This window comes from Lates calcarifer, unplaced genomic scaffold (assembly GCF_001640805.2).
Source record: "Lates calcarifer isolate ASB-BC8 unplaced genomic scaffold, TLL_Latcal_v3 _unitig_124_quiver_3909, whole genome shotgun sequence".
In the NCBI taxonomy this organism is placed as follows: Eukaryota; Metazoa; Chordata; class Actinopteri; family Centropomidae; genus Lates; species Lates calcarifer.
This window is the reverse complement of record NW_026115393.1, coordinates 1-15,012: the sequence shown is the minus strand read 5'-3', so window position 1 is coordinate 15,012 and position 15,012 is coordinate 1. Positions and strand designations below refer to the sequence as shown.

The window sequence follows — 15,012 nt, the reverse complement described above, 5'->3', positions numbered from 1 at the left end:
TTGTCAAATCGGAAATGATACACCAGCTTTCCTGACTTTTTATTTAATCTGAAAACACTGTTTGACTTTGACTATAGATCGCATGCTGTTTTGATTCAGCCGTAATGTCATTTTTTAGATCTTGGAAACTGTATAAAGCCTTGTTGAGAAGTTATGAAATCTGCTCAGACGAAAGAGTCGTTAAGTTTACGATGAAGAAAGGGGAAAGTAATATTACTTCACAGGAAGCGTTTGGCAGCTGTGGCGACAGTTAAGTACAATCATCGTGTATATCATGGGTCTCTGATAAAACACGTTAATATAAGTGAGTAATTAGTTGAATAAAGGCCTAACGTCTACGTTAAATGTTGTACGTTAGCTAGGTACAACATTTGTTAACTGCGCGTACGTTAACTTTACGTCAACCTAAGCTAACGTAAACAGGCAGTTAAAACGCGACTTGATTAAAAGTTGTCGAGTTTCTGTACTTTTAAAGCTAAAAAATAACTGGACTGGTGATTATCACACCTAACTACAGTATGTGGTGGTTCTGTTGTCAGTCTGAGCGCCATGAGCATATTAATATTTATAGACTCTCCTGGCTGAGACGAGCAAACAGACACGTCACTCTCGAAACACAGAACATCATTTTAACGTTTTGAGTGCTACACTTGAAGACTCTTCTGGTCAATCTGCTGCGAAACCATGGCAAAGTGGAGTGTCACTTCTTTAGTGGCACTAGCACTGCTAGGCTGTGTGGTTGGAACAGATGTAGAGGAGGCTCAGGACTTTACGTGGCGGAGGCCTGCAACATCGAAGGGAGCTACACCTCCGCAGACACCAAAGATTCCTAAGCGTCCTGAACCGCCACAAGTTCTTCCGCCTCAATATCCTAAAACGCCAAAGGTCAAACCAGGTCCAGCACCAACGTATCCTCAAAATCCTCAAGCATACCATGATCAGTCTCCCCAGCAGCCAAAGGTCATTCTACCAAAGCCACCACCACTTCCTGCCCAGAGTTGTGAGGTGGCACAAAACATGAGAGTCCCATGTGGACGTCGTGATATCTCTCCTAGTGAATGTGAAGCCATAAATTGCTGCTGTGATGGCCAACAGTGCTACTTTGGAAAGGCAGGTGAGTTTTTTTGAAAAGGCTGTCATTCTCTTCAGGGACAAGGAAATGAACTTTCTTCAGATGCCTTACATACTGTACTGCAAACAGTGATGGAGGCTGTAAAAACTTTATACTCGCAAAAATAATCTTTTAAAAAGATGTTCTACATCCAAATTTTTTTGCATTTGATCAATAATATCTAACCACTTAGTCTATCGATGCCTGTTTTTGTGCCACCAGTGACTGTCCAGTGCACCAAGGATGCCCAATTCATTGTTGTAGTAGCCAAAGATGCCACTCTGCCCAACTTAGACCTTGAGACAGTCTCACTGTTGGGGGGAGGTCAAGGCTGTACACATGTTGACTCTAATTCAGGCTTTGCCATCTACCACTTTCCTGTTACTGCCTGTGGCTCCATTGTTATGGTAAGATCATGGTTTTCTATATCTATTCTCTATATTTGTGACAAGAAAAAGAAGCTTTAAATAGAACCTGTGTGAATGTTAAGTCTACAATGCCAGTTTTATTCTGCCTTTTGTAGGAGGAATCTGGTGTTATAATCTATGAGAACAGGATGACATCCTCGTATGAGGTATTAATTAGTGAGCTTGGAGGCATTACCAGGGACAGCCACTATGAGTAGGTGATCATTTTTTAGAACGTTGCAATGTTAAAACCCAGGCTCTGAAAAAGCCACTTAAAGCCAGTTTTCTCTTGTCAGGTTGCTCTTCCAGTGCAGGTACATCGGCACTTCTGTTGAAGCTCTGGTTGTACAGGTATTCCCAATAGATAATCCTCCTCTATCAGTTGCTGCTCCAGGACCTGTCAAAGTGCAACTGAGGTTGGCTAACGGGCAATGCCATACAAAGGGTTGTAATGAAGGTAAGTGTATTGCATCCTGGCAGTATTGCTGCATGTGTAGATTATTTCATAATGTTGGCTGTCACAGTAACTCTGCTATAACGTAACCCTGATCTCACAGTGGATGTAGCCTATAGCTCTTTCTATACGGAGGCAGACTACCCTGTGCTCAAAGTGCTGAGGGACCCTGTGTATGTGGAGGTTCAACTCCTTGAAAAGACAGATCCACTCCTTGTCTTAACTCTTGGTCGCTGTTGGGCAAATACAAGCCCCTACCCTCACAATCTGCCCCAGTGGGACATTCTGATAGACGGGTAACTAAAACACCAATTTACATTTTCCTGTTTGTGTGACAACATGTTGGGTATTTGTGAACTTAACAATTCTGTCAGGTCTGCTCACAAGGAATACTCAACAGAGAAACTAATGCTGATTTCCTCATTCAGTTGCATTTCATTGTCGTTACTCTGATATAATTTGCTCTCCATCCAGGTGTCCATACAGAGATGATCGCTACTTATCCTCAGTGGTTCCTGTTGATTTCTCCTCTGGCTTGGACTTCCCAAGTCACTACAGGCGTTTCCTTTTCAAAATGTTTACCTTTGTGGAAACTGATTCAATGGACCCTCAGACTCAGCAGGTAAAGAATATATCAACCATTGAGAAACAGCTGCAACAAAATATTTTCCTGTTGTTCTACCAACTCTTGTCCCTTTTCAGATATACATTCACTGTAATACAGCTATATGCGCTGCTGCACCGGGCCGCAACTGTGATCCATCATGCCTCAGAAAAAGTAAGACATGAACTTATAATCTGCAGAATTCAGGAGCAATACGCACTTAAATCTGACAATGTTTGTGTGTCTGTGTGTAGAGAGAGATGTCGAGGCTGTGGACCAGAGGACGACTGAGCCAAAGGTTGTGGTTTCTGTTGGACCTGTGGTCATGAGCGCCCCTGAGCAGTCACCACCAAAGACTGTCTTACTCAAGAACTTGGCTGGGAACATTTAGTAAAACACCTGTAGTATTAACATAGTTCAGTTACTTGTAAATGAAATCAAACAGACATACTGTAAGCTGTAATGTATGTCAAACAACTGAAGAGCCAAAAGTGTGCTGCTGAAAGAAGGAAATGAATCCCCAAAGTTATGTTGTCAAATTCGTATTAAAAAATATTGGCATTGATGTGTTGTAAATATCTTCTGATTAAAAATCATATTTCTTCTGTTTACTGTGAACAAATAGAAAGAAAAATCAATTTAACCTAACTGTTCTGACATAATAACATCATAAAACTCAGTAAAACTGATAAAACACAAAATTTATGAAATCTTATCAGTACTGTGTCTGTGTCACCTTGGTCAACAGACTTACCCAATATTGACCAGACTTATATTGTATTAACGAGGTCCAAACATTTAAGGACAAATCAGAGGAAATATTAAAGTGCGTACAGCAACCGTGCTTCATTATAACTGAGATTGTACCTCACTATTTCAAATAAATGCAGTATGTTGAATATAGCATCACAAAGACATTATCGACGGTGTACATTTTTATTTAATTTCAATAGTTAATTGAATCCCACTGGAAAAAAACTTCCCTTATTGATATCATCCAAAGGCTACTGATCTTTTTGTTCTGCCAGAAATCTAAAGTTATTTTCTTCAGTAGAGGAGAGAGCAGAGTACATAAAGTTTTATATTTACAGATTGATTATTAAGGATATATACAGTAGCTAATGAACTAAAGAATGTAATAAAATATCTATGGTAGAGGTTTTCGTACAACCAAGATACAAACTACTGAAAAGAGTCATACTGAAATGTCACATCAGTATTGGCTGTAGAGAGAAAAAAGACACTTTGAACAATAAAAGTGATTCTACAAAAAATATAAATACATTTAAAAGTCTACAAATAGAGCTTTAAAGATGCAGATCAGAATCTGAAATAAAACATGTAGAAATTTTGGACTTAATAATAAACTGAAATTTTCAATGTTAGGATCATTCAAGAAAAAGTTTTGTAACACTCATTTTGTGACTGATGGAACACAATACAGTACTTACACAACATTCAGCATGTGTTTTATTTAGACAAGTTCTGAAAGTAATATTGACATTTTTTCTTTATAAATGCTCACTGTTAAGCAAACTTCCAAACATTCAGCAACACTGATAAAACATAATCTACATCATCCATCACAACTTGAATAGCATTTTACAGTTAATGTTAATTTTTCTTAAATCTGCCTTTACATGTTTGTCAGCTTAAAATGTACTTGACACTTGAAATTCAGACTGTATTGTCAAGAAATCCAGCCATCAGATTGCTACAACAATAAACACGGTCACCCTAAGGAACATGGAGGAGCACTGGAGAAACGTTAGGGTTGAGAACAAAATGTCTTTGGTACAGTAGCAGAGATTTATGCCATTATCAAGCTTCTGTGGCAGATTTATTTTTCCAAGGGAACATGTTAACATACCTCGATCTGAGTGCGACATTAACAGACATGTCACAGCAAGTATCAAAATGTAGTTAGTCAAAGGAAGTGTAACGTGTACAATGTTAGTGAATGAACTTAAACTCAACAAGCACAGTCACAGTGATTCAATTAACACTGTAACTGGAAATAAAAAGTTCATTACAACCAAAATCTTCTACTTTTTAAATATTATGACACAATACTTCTTGTAATAAACTGGACACTATCTCAAAAGTAGGAGTTGCCTTCCACTGAGCTGACAATATAACTTCCAGAGAGAAATATGAATTCAGAGGAAAACTAAAACTGTCGCAACAATACACAGGTAAAATATCCACAGTCCACAGCCAGCGGGCAATTTAGATATGAAACATCAAGCATCTTTGATCAGACTTATTTAAAGGTCTTAAAGGTGATTAACTGAAGTGTTTGTCAGTTGACGGTGAAATATTCCCAATCACCAAGAAACACCTCGTGTCAGTTATATATCGTCATTGATCAGTGATTGTCTTGCAAGTGAAAGTTGAGTGCATTTACACTCTGAGCTGTTCTCTTCCTGTGCTAAGGTTAGCTAATGCGACAGGTACAACAGTTTACAGTCAAAACAGTGTTGTGGCTTATTATAAAACATGAAACACAGACAGGTAGTTATAATCTGGTGTGTTTTCCTCTAACAACAGTCTGAGAGTCTTTGTTGGTTCTTGCTTTGCAGGTCCTTGCCACGTAACTGTATGAATGTGGGTTCACCAACAATCACATAAACAAAAACAAACTAACTAAAGAAATAAATGAAGCTGAGACCCCACACCAAAATGTGTACACTGAACTTTTAAGTCCTTTTTTGGTCTTTTCCTGCTCATAAACCCTAAAACAGGCAAACACAGTGTGAGCTCATACAACTCAGCTGTGTGTGTTCACTCTCCTCCTCACCCCATCAGTCAGACTTGTCCTTCTTTTTGCCTCCTCCTATGGGAACTTTGCTGACCACTGCAGAACCGACAGCGCTCACTCCTCCAGCTACAGCGCACACTCCTCCTTTAACCAGCCCCACTCCCATGGCAGGCACGGCGGCTACAGAGGTGACCGCGGTCTTGGTAAGGTCCAGACCCTTTCCTCCTATCCAGGTCACGCCGCCCACCGTCGCTCCTAAAGCTCCCTTGGTGACACCGTACACGCCCCCCGCCAACCTGCCGAACATGCCCGGCTGTGTCTGTGGGTGGTCCTTGTTGTTGTCTGATTTAAAAACAACAAAAGCAGCATTTTAAATTGTCCATGACACTTGGGCTGCATCTTATTTTAATTATCAGCTACACACTAAATTTCTTTCTTTCTTTTGTTTTTGGTTAATTGATCAATCATTTAGTTCATGTAAGAAAATAATGAATCACTCATTTTTGGTTTAAAAAATGGCTTAATGGGGCCTCCTGGTGGCCTATGGGTTTAAGACGCTGGCCATGTAATCACACCACCACAGATTTCCTGTCATTTCTTTGCTGTCCCTGCCAATTAAAAGCAAAACTGACAGAAAAAAATACTTCAAGCAAGAAGCTGGCACTCTTCTATGTTTTTGTTACCATCTAAAAATTGCAGTTTGTCTCTCAATACTTTCTGGCAACTCAAAATATAATATAAAGGCAGAGTTCATAGTAAAGAAGTACAACGTGTCTGATTTATGTGGGTTTTTTTATTACAATGGGTCAAAATAAACTATATCAAGCATTGGCTGCACATATTTACAGTATGTAACTGAAGAGGAGAGCATGAATGTAAAAAGATTTTTCAAAACCATGGAACTGGGGTTGGGAGGGGATGAACAGAAATGTCTTCTTATCAAAAGACCTTTGCAACTGAACTTACCTGTAACTTCTGGCTCATCTTTGAGGTATGCAGGCATGTCCTCAGGCACCTGCTCCGCCTGACTCATCTCTCTGGATAGAAAACGATACTATTACTGAGAAAGACAATGACACACACAATAAACACAAATTCTGCAAAATTACATCCAACAGTGCTCCTGCCTCCCAAAAGACTTTTCTCCCTGGGATCCTTAGAACATGTCTGTTATGACGTAAATCTGTGCCTCTGCTTGTTGTTGCATATTTTTATGTCTTGTATGTTAAGAGGTCAACAGCAGAAACAAATCCTGATCTTTTACATTTTTTAATTATTTCAAAATCTCAGATTGAATTATCCTACACAGCAATCAATAGTTTCACCTTGCTCTACCTTGTAAAGCATTTACTTTGAATTGAACTGTGATTGTGATGAGGCTGCGTACTGTACATGTTATTAAACACATTTATTCAAACAGACAGTGTTTTATATGTAACAGAAAGCCTGAACCTGAGTGATAATGTTAGGAATGTGGCTGTAATAGGCACAGGGCATGTTAAGAAAATAAAGCTTGCTTTGGGTGTGCTGCTGATCCCAAAACAAGGCAGACCTGTTCACAGTCACACAGCCATACTACAGGTTTAGAAACACACAGCAGGGACAGACTTTATAAACTTAAAACCACCGATGTTGAAATATTAGATGTTTAATATTAAAAGTAGCAGTAGTAGTAACTGGCCTCTAAACTGTATTTAAAAACAACAACAACAACAACAAAAACATCCATATTGTCAAATCGGAAATGATACACCAGCTTTCCTGACTTTTTATTTAATCTGAAAACACTGTTTGACTTTGACTATAGATCGCATGCTGTTTTGATTCAGCCGTAATGTCATTTTTTAGATCTTGGAAACTGTATAAAGCCTTGTTGAGAAGTTTATGAAATCTGCTCAGACGAAAGAGTCGTTAAGTTTACGATGAAGAAAGGGGAAAGTAATATTACTTCACAGGAAGCGTTTGGCAGCTGTGGCGACAGTTAAGTACAATCATCGTGTATATCATGGGTCTCTGATAAAACACGTTAATATAAGTGAGTAATTAGTTGAATAAAGGCCTAACGTCTACGTTAAATGTTGTACGTTAGCTAGGTACAACATTTGTTAACTGCGCGTACGTTAACTTTACGTCAACCTAAGCTAACGTAAACAGGCAGTTAAAACGCGACTTGATTAAAAGTTGTCGAGTTTCTGTACTTTTAAAGCTAAAAAATAACTGGACTGGTGATTATCACACCTAACTACAGTATGTGGTGGTTCTGTTGTCAGTCTGAGCGCCATGAGCATATTAATATTTATAGACTCTCCTGGCTGAGACGAGCAAACAGACACGTCACTCTCGAAACACAGAACATCATTTTAACGTTTTGAACCGTTAATAACCTCCATGTTTATCAGTGTTTCATCAGGCTGTGTCTCGGTCGAGAGAGTTTGCTTTGTGGCTTGTCTGCGAGATAATACGGTTCAGTTGTGTTTTTTTCATAAGTGACGCTGCTGGTTCTGCAGAAGTTCTCATGGCTGACTCTTATTAACACAAACTACACAACAACCAGCTAGTTCAGCACTTACCTTGATTTGTAACGATAACAAACGGATCCAGTCTACTGTACAGTATGTGTACGGCGCTTAAAACTAACAAAGCAAAAATAATTTTCAGGTTTTAAGGCCTGCAATTATGCAGCTGGTAGTGGTGAAGCTGACTTAGTGTTGTCTGTCTCTGACTGTTTTTGGGAGGAGGACCTCAGTCTCCACCCAGAAAAGCACACAGAGGTACACACTGTCCACAGACTGGAGCTCCAGCTGCTGGTTGACTTTACAAAAACACACGTCATGCAAACACAAGTTAGTATTGTGTGTTTGTGTGTGATAATAGCTATCAGGGTTGTGCAGTATTTGCAGTTCACTCTATCACAACTGTGCAAAAAAATGTATTTTTAAATTACTTTAAAAAATATTTTAAAATTCATTTGTGCAGAGCCGCTGAGTATAACTTTTGCAGGGAGGGGACACTCACACTGATGGGAATATCACAACACTACCTCCTCCACTCAGACTGACAGTGGTGGAAGTCCTTATTTTAGATCCTAAATCAAATCAAATTTGATTTTGAATGTATTTTATCACTGGAAAGAGTAAAAATGCATCAATGCTTGATCACCAACCAGGCAAAGCAGAGAACTGCTCCATGACCTCAGGACCCCATCCTGGAGGCCACATTTTTGCCAGCTAGTTTGTTGTGATACGATTATTTTCAAATTAGTTTGGGGATATGTAAATAACATGATAAAGTGAAATGATTAGGGCCTTCATGCCTATCTGTTTTATAGAGGAGACCTTTGTGAACATGTGTTCATTCCATTAATAAAAGAGCTCCCATTATGGACTCATTTGTGCATGAATGTAGAAGAAAGCCTAAGTTAATCTCCACTCCAGATACAACTATGATAACCAATATAAACATTTGCAAAACATTTTAACTATTAAGACATCTATCTATGCATTTATCCACCCATTTGTTATCTTCACATATTTATCTTGTACAGGGCTTTGAGTGAGCTCTATCTGAGCTCACAGCGGGTCAGAGGCAGGGTGGGATCTGCACCTGCACAGGTCACCTGTCTAAAAATACTGTTAAGACTCAAATTTGAAATGCAAAAATGAAAAGTGAGTACCAGCGAGACTGTTTGTTTTCAGGTATAAATCCACAGTAACAAAATATCTACAGTCTAGATATGTTATTATTACAACCTTAATGAAGCTAACATTTACTGCAGGACTGTTTTATGTGACTGATTAACTGGTAACTGACTATGACATCCACAGTTCCCACTTGCCTCCCAGTTTAATTTGAAGCTGGAAACCGGAAACTCCTAGTACCACGTGACTCCGGTTCTGTTTCCCGCCCGTATTCGTAATGAATTATTTAGTACCCGGAAACAGCGGCGGAGTGACAGCTCTGTCCTGTAAAACTTACTCTCCGGGCTGCGTTCAGATAAAGAGCCTGTGCTAGAGAAGAGGGAAACGTCTTTACTACAAATGACCCAGATGTTGTTGACCTGACTGCATCGGCTGGTGGACTCACAAACTCAGGAGTTTGATGTTAAAGAGGCTCAGCGAGTTGTGAAACATCCCAAGTGGCCCAGCAGTTTGCAGCAGTCTGCCGTCGTCTTTTCATCCTCCACAAGTTCCGCCTTCTGCAAAGACAGGTAGCTAAAAACAATGATGTTAATGATATCCTTTTTATAACGGTGATTGTATTATTTGTTATTAGCACAGGATTGAAAAAAACAGAGTCATTGATTTCCTGCAGAGTGGAGCTGAATTAGCCCATAAACATGTTTCAAGGAAAAAAGGATGTATATATATATATATATATATATATATATATATATATATATATATATATATATTAATTTCACTCCGTAATCACGACCACATTAGTGTGATTAAGAGCAGCTGAGTATGTAATGAGTCCCTGTGCTTTTTTTAGAGAGATAAAAGCCTAAGTTTCTAGACTGTCCTCAGGCAGTTCACTTTTTGAATGTTTTGTTTACTTCATGTGACACTGCTCAGTCTGAGAATAAAAAGGCTGTTTCTCTCTAATGAAAAACAGTTATGTATCCCCTAAGTTTAAAGCCTCCTTTCCAAAATCTGCTTTTGGTCCTATTGTTCCTAAACATGTTTGAGCTTCACTTTGCAGAGTGACGTCTGTGCAGCTACCACATCTGCTTCTCTGTGCTCACCTTAAATCTCTGCTTGTAATGTATCTATGTATCTATAAGGTATCAGCAGTCGTGCGTCCAAAGTGAAACTTGCACCTGTGTGATGTGGAAACCTGCAATGCACACACACACACACACACACACACACACTGAGACTGGACTTTTTTTAGTGAAGTCAGAGACATCTTGTGTCCAGCTGTTAAACACCAACTATTATTCTAAGAGTATTTTTTATTTCTCAACACGTCTGGAGGGGATTTTTTATATAACTGAATCCAGTAATGCTTGTACATTCATGTTACACATGCATAAAAATTGTAAAATCACTGTATAAAACGTTTTTAAAAAAGATGTCCACCCACAAGACTTCTCAGTTTAATAAGCATCCAAAACAACCACAAGATATACTATTCATTTTGTAATGATCTAAAACAGAGGCAACCAAAATTTCTAAGACATTTATCAGAATTATGTTTAACTTTTGCTGATCGAGTAATCAAATCATTTCAGCTACACAAGGTATATAATCTGCTTACCATCATGTAACTGAAGCAGCTCCATTTTGTGCTTGTGCCACATGTTATCTCTGTGTCACCAAGACAAATGGCTGTGAACTGACTGATTAACAGGGTTAACAGTGAGTGGAAATCAAACTTGTGGCTCTTTGTGAACCAGTAAACCCTCATGGAGAAGCTGCCTAACAGTTAGCACAGTGTATGTTGCCGTTCATGGTTTTTTTCAAAATGGACTGTTTTTCATCATATGTAATGAGGTGTGAGCTCCAGCAGGTGGCAGTGTAGCCTCACTGCTAGTAACTGCTGCAAAATCTGAGACTGGATGCAAAGAATTTGTCAACTTATTTTATCTGAGCGTCTGATTTCACTCAGCAGTTGTACAGGAAGGGGAAAGTGTTGCAAGTTCAAAAGTTGATTCTTTTCTTTTCTTAAAATCAGGATTTGGTCACACATAGTTTGATGCAAAGTGTCCTCAGCAACAGACTTTGCTAACAGGCTGAGTTACTGTTATTTTTATTATAACTTAAAGGTAAAAACTACAAAGGTCTATGACTGACCGTCTGACCGCTTTAGTGCTGAAACATTTAATCATTTAAACAACTGATAACTTCTTTCCAGCTGCTTTTTCCCTATCATTAAAATACGTACCAATGTATTCAATCAAATATTAATGGGTTTAAAACTGAGATTTCAAATAAAAAAAATCACCTTAGTATGAGCATTTTTCATTGTTTTCTAACATCACAGAGACTAAATACTTACCCCATTAATTGGCAGATTAATATATAAGCTATGATGATAATGATGGCTTGTTGCAGGATGACGTAAAAGCACAGTGATTACTTTCAGATCCTGTCGTTCTAAAAACAATCTGCATGTACGTACAAATAACATCACATCCCATTATTGGTTGATTGGTGTTTAATTTAGGGCTGGTGCTTCCTCAGAGGAGTAACAGGACAAGAGTCATTAGTTAGTCATCGACCCACCGGACAGAAATTAGCTCCTCCACCACCCACCTTCAGCTCCTGTGTGAGCAAACAATATACTAACACAAATTAGGACTCGCTGCTTTGTGTCCAATTGAGGGTCCAACAAAGATGCTACACAGAGTGATATGTCATTAGTGAGCAGGTGGGGAAGGAGAACATAGAGCTGTTGCCTCTCCAACTAAGTAATGAAGAGGTTTCCATGGTGACCGGGCTGCCTGGTGCCGTCCCTGCTTTTTTTGGGGGTGGGGGTGCTGCAGAGATCAAAGTTGGCTGTCCTCAATTCTGCTGTAAGTGGAGGGTTAAATGGTGGGGCTGCAGGGGAAAAGCCCCTCATTAAACTTAACCAAATCTCCTTTAAGACACAGCTGACATGTTACTCACCAGGTACATGTTGTTCACAGTCAATGAGGATCTGTTTTTGGATTTGTTACCTTTTTTTTCCACTCAGGCAAAAGATTTATACTGGACACAAAAAAACAAAACAAAAAAAAAAAATTGCCACTGCTAATTATAGACAAAAGGCAGTTTATTAGTACACTATATTATCAGGAACATCATTATGAAGAATACAAACTCAGTTACAACTGATTTAACTTGACCATTGTACAATACAGGAAAAAATAAAGATAAACTTACCAGACTTGCCTTAGCTAGTTTAATTCCTTATAAGCAGACCTGTTGATATATTGTTGAGATGATGATAGTTGCTGTTTTGTGTGTTGTATATAAGCAAAACTGTCAAACATTTTTGGTTTCATCTTCTTAAATGTGAGGATTTGTTGCCTTTTCTCTTTTTTTATTTGATCGAAAATTGAATATCATTGGTTTTGGACTGTTGGTCAGAGAAAGTAAGGGATTTGAAAACGACACTTTAAGGCACTGGGAAATGTGATGGCCATTTTTTACTGTTTGGGTAAGGGAAGATAATCTTTGTTACAGTATTGCAGTTGTTTTTAGTAAAGCATGAAAAACAGCCTGTATGCTGGAAAAAACAGTCTTTGTTGTCATTACCCTCTACACTGAGTTTTCACTTCTGTTGCATGTTTAGACCTCCTCTCACAACTGTGTGGGTGTGTGCAGACTGTTTTTAATGGAGCTTTTTTTACAGCAAACATTTCGTCTAGCAAAGGTGTGTTTGGTAACATTAACAGTGGTTCAGCACTGTTATGGTCTGTATCGTGTCCCGGTCAGTTGTTCTAGTGATCCAGGGGAATGCAGTGTTATTAACTACACTTGTGCTTTTGCTCCTGTGACCATAGCCCATATAGTTTGGTGTTATTTGCCAGCAGACTGTAGCTTTGCCCTCCCTAAGCCTGACTGGAGGTCTAATCAGTGTGACTGGAAACACCTGTGTGGGTGTGCAAGGTCTTTACATAGCTAAATGAAATGGGGATAAAAGATGTTGTTGTGGTTTTTAGCATTTAAACTTCTGTTCTTTCCATTTATTGTTGGTCGTTCTCCTGTGTGTGTGTGTCTTCATATTCACTAGATAAAGTTTATTATCTTTAGATGATCTTTGAATCTCACATTGATGTAGTGTTTCAGACAAGAACTTCTGTTTTATCAGTGAGCAGTAGATGTTGAGGCAATGTTTCATGTTTTTATTCATTTTTGTTTATTTGACACAAACTTTTTACCTGCTGGGTCCTAGCCTCTGAAGTTATAAAAGGATTACTTTTGTAAATGTATTTTTTTTTTTTTTTTTTTTTTTTTTTTTTTAGGGTGTGTGTGGGAGTAATGGTAAGAACCACGGTGTGCCAAGTGTTGTAAGACTGTCCTAATTCAGTGACTGTAACCCTCATATGAGCAGCTACACTCCTGGTGGTCTGGTACTGGTACTGGGACACACTGGGTTCAGCTTTTTGACTGGGGAGAGTCGCGAGAACAAGTAGAGTGAAAAGCCAAGAAAGAGGAGGGAGGAGGGGGTGAGGCTCTCAAATCCTATTTAAGCCTTTTGTCATTTATACAGGGATTTATTTGTCATTAAAGAATAATAACAGCATTTGTGGCACAATTAGGCCTTTATCAGATAAAACGTGGACATTTAAAACACTGAAGGGAAATTTGATTTGATCTCATAGCACATCACTTGTGCGCCTGCGCATGCACCTTACCTTGCTTAAGATTTTTTTCCATTCAGTAAACTTTGACCTTTGCTGCTGTTTTGACTGGTTGTAACCTGCCGCTGTCTTCACCTTGACACAGATTTCTCCGGCCACATTGACTTTTGGTTTTCTGTAGATGAGCTCCCATGTTCAAGTTAACATTTTTCCCATGAGTCAAGTTTAATTTAATTTCATAATTTCCAAGAAGGAATTCGGCCAATGTATGTTTTCCCAAAATGCGACTGTTAGAGAGTGGCCTGATCATGTAGATGTGTTGGGTCTACTGCTGCTGCTGCACCATCTGTGTGTGACCTTAATAACTGGGCTGTGATTTATTGCCTGTACTCAGCAGTGTCTTTTTGAGAGGAGCCCAGACAAAAGCTGAGACCCAACCTCCTGCTGTTTTTAATAGTTCTTTAGGATGTGCAGAAGAAAAAAAACAGTAGTGATGGGGGGCTTCTGCCTTTTTTAAGAAGGCAAAGTGAAAGAATATTGAGTGCCTAAAATGAAAGTAATTTGGAGAGTGTGACATTTTTAGATAGCTCAATGGGTTTTCTGCAAAACTTTTTAGAGCCAACATTAATATCAGTTTTAAGTTTGTTTATCACTAATTTTCTTTAAATTGTAATGTAGCAATTAAAGACAAGCATTCATATGTTATTTTCTGGCCATGCTGCTGCTTTGTAAACCTCCAGTGACCCCTCCTCTCCTCTCCCATCTCCCCCTCCGGAGGGCGATAAGGTGCTGGAGAAGAGCTCATCTTATCTCCCCGCTGCCCTCTGAGGCAGTCGTGTTTTATGGGTTGTAGCTCTTTTGTTTCCTTGTCCTCTGCCTCTCCCTGATCACTCACACTCATTCCTCATGGAAGTTGTTTGAAGGCCTAGAATAGCTTTGGAAAGAAGCCCCCTCCTCCACCTCCTCCTCTCTCTCTCTTCTTCTTCTACTCCTCTGTTCCCTCTTTATTGAATCCCGCCTCCATATCATTTATCTCTGCTCCCTCCACCCCCACCTTTCCCTCAGTTTGAGGGGGCCGTTAGGGGGCATCCTCTTTTCTCTCCCAGCTGGGTTTGTTGACACACAGTCAATCTAAGGTTCTTTTTCACCTCTGCCACCCCTCTTTTTAACTCTCACCCCCCACCCCCCTCCACACCCCACAGCTTGACCCTCCGCTTTCCCTGAACAGTAAAGCTGCCACAGCTGTGGACTGTATTAGCATAGCTGCTTGGGGGGTTACTAAATATATTGCAGCCGTTACCTTTTGTTCAACAGTTTGACAGTTTTATAAACATTTCAGCTTCTCTCCGTGCAAAGGGAGTGAGCAGGAAAGGATGCTGTGATGA

General features: G+C 39.3%; 2 protein-coding genes across 3 annotated transcripts; one reads left to right on the top strand and one right to left on the bottom strand.

Annotated features, from left to right (window-relative positions):
- The first annotated feature begins 639 nt into the window (after positions 1–639).
- Positions 640–3,141, top strand: LOC108887615 (zona pellucida sperm-binding protein 4). Its single transcript, XM_018683067.2, has 8 exons — positions 640–1,114; positions 1,334–1,518; positions 1,635–1,732; positions 1,815–1,975; positions 2,076–2,268; positions 2,447–2,594; positions 2,675–2,750; positions 2,831–3,141. The coding sequence occupies exons 1-8, from the start codon at positions 685–687 to the stop codon at positions 2,965–2,967; spliced, it is 1,428 nt and encodes a 475-aa protein (XP_018538583.1). The 5' UTR covers positions 640–684; the 3' UTR covers positions 2,968–3,141.
- Positions 3,142–4,023: 882 nt separating this feature from the next.
- Positions 4,024–8,108, bottom strand: LOC108887616 (transmembrane protein 263). 2 transcript variants are annotated; one of them, XM_051067189.1, is made up of 3 exons: positions 7,908–8,108; positions 6,304–6,397; positions 4,024–5,679 (listed from the first exon to the last, which is right to left on the bottom strand). In XM_051067189.1, exons 2-3 carry the CDS (start codon positions 6,368–6,370, stop codon positions 5,381–5,383), a joined length of 366 nt encoding a protein of 121 aa, XP_050923146.1. In that variant the 5' UTR covers positions 6,371–6,397; positions 7,908–8,108; the 3' UTR covers positions 4,024–5,380. The 2 variants fall into 2 exon arrangements, with proteins under 2 accessions (XP_050923146.1, XP_018538584.1); XM_018683068.2 differs by having other exon boundaries at positions 6,304–6,374; positions 7,908–8,100.
- Positions 8,109–15,012: the final 6,904 nt, after the last annotated feature.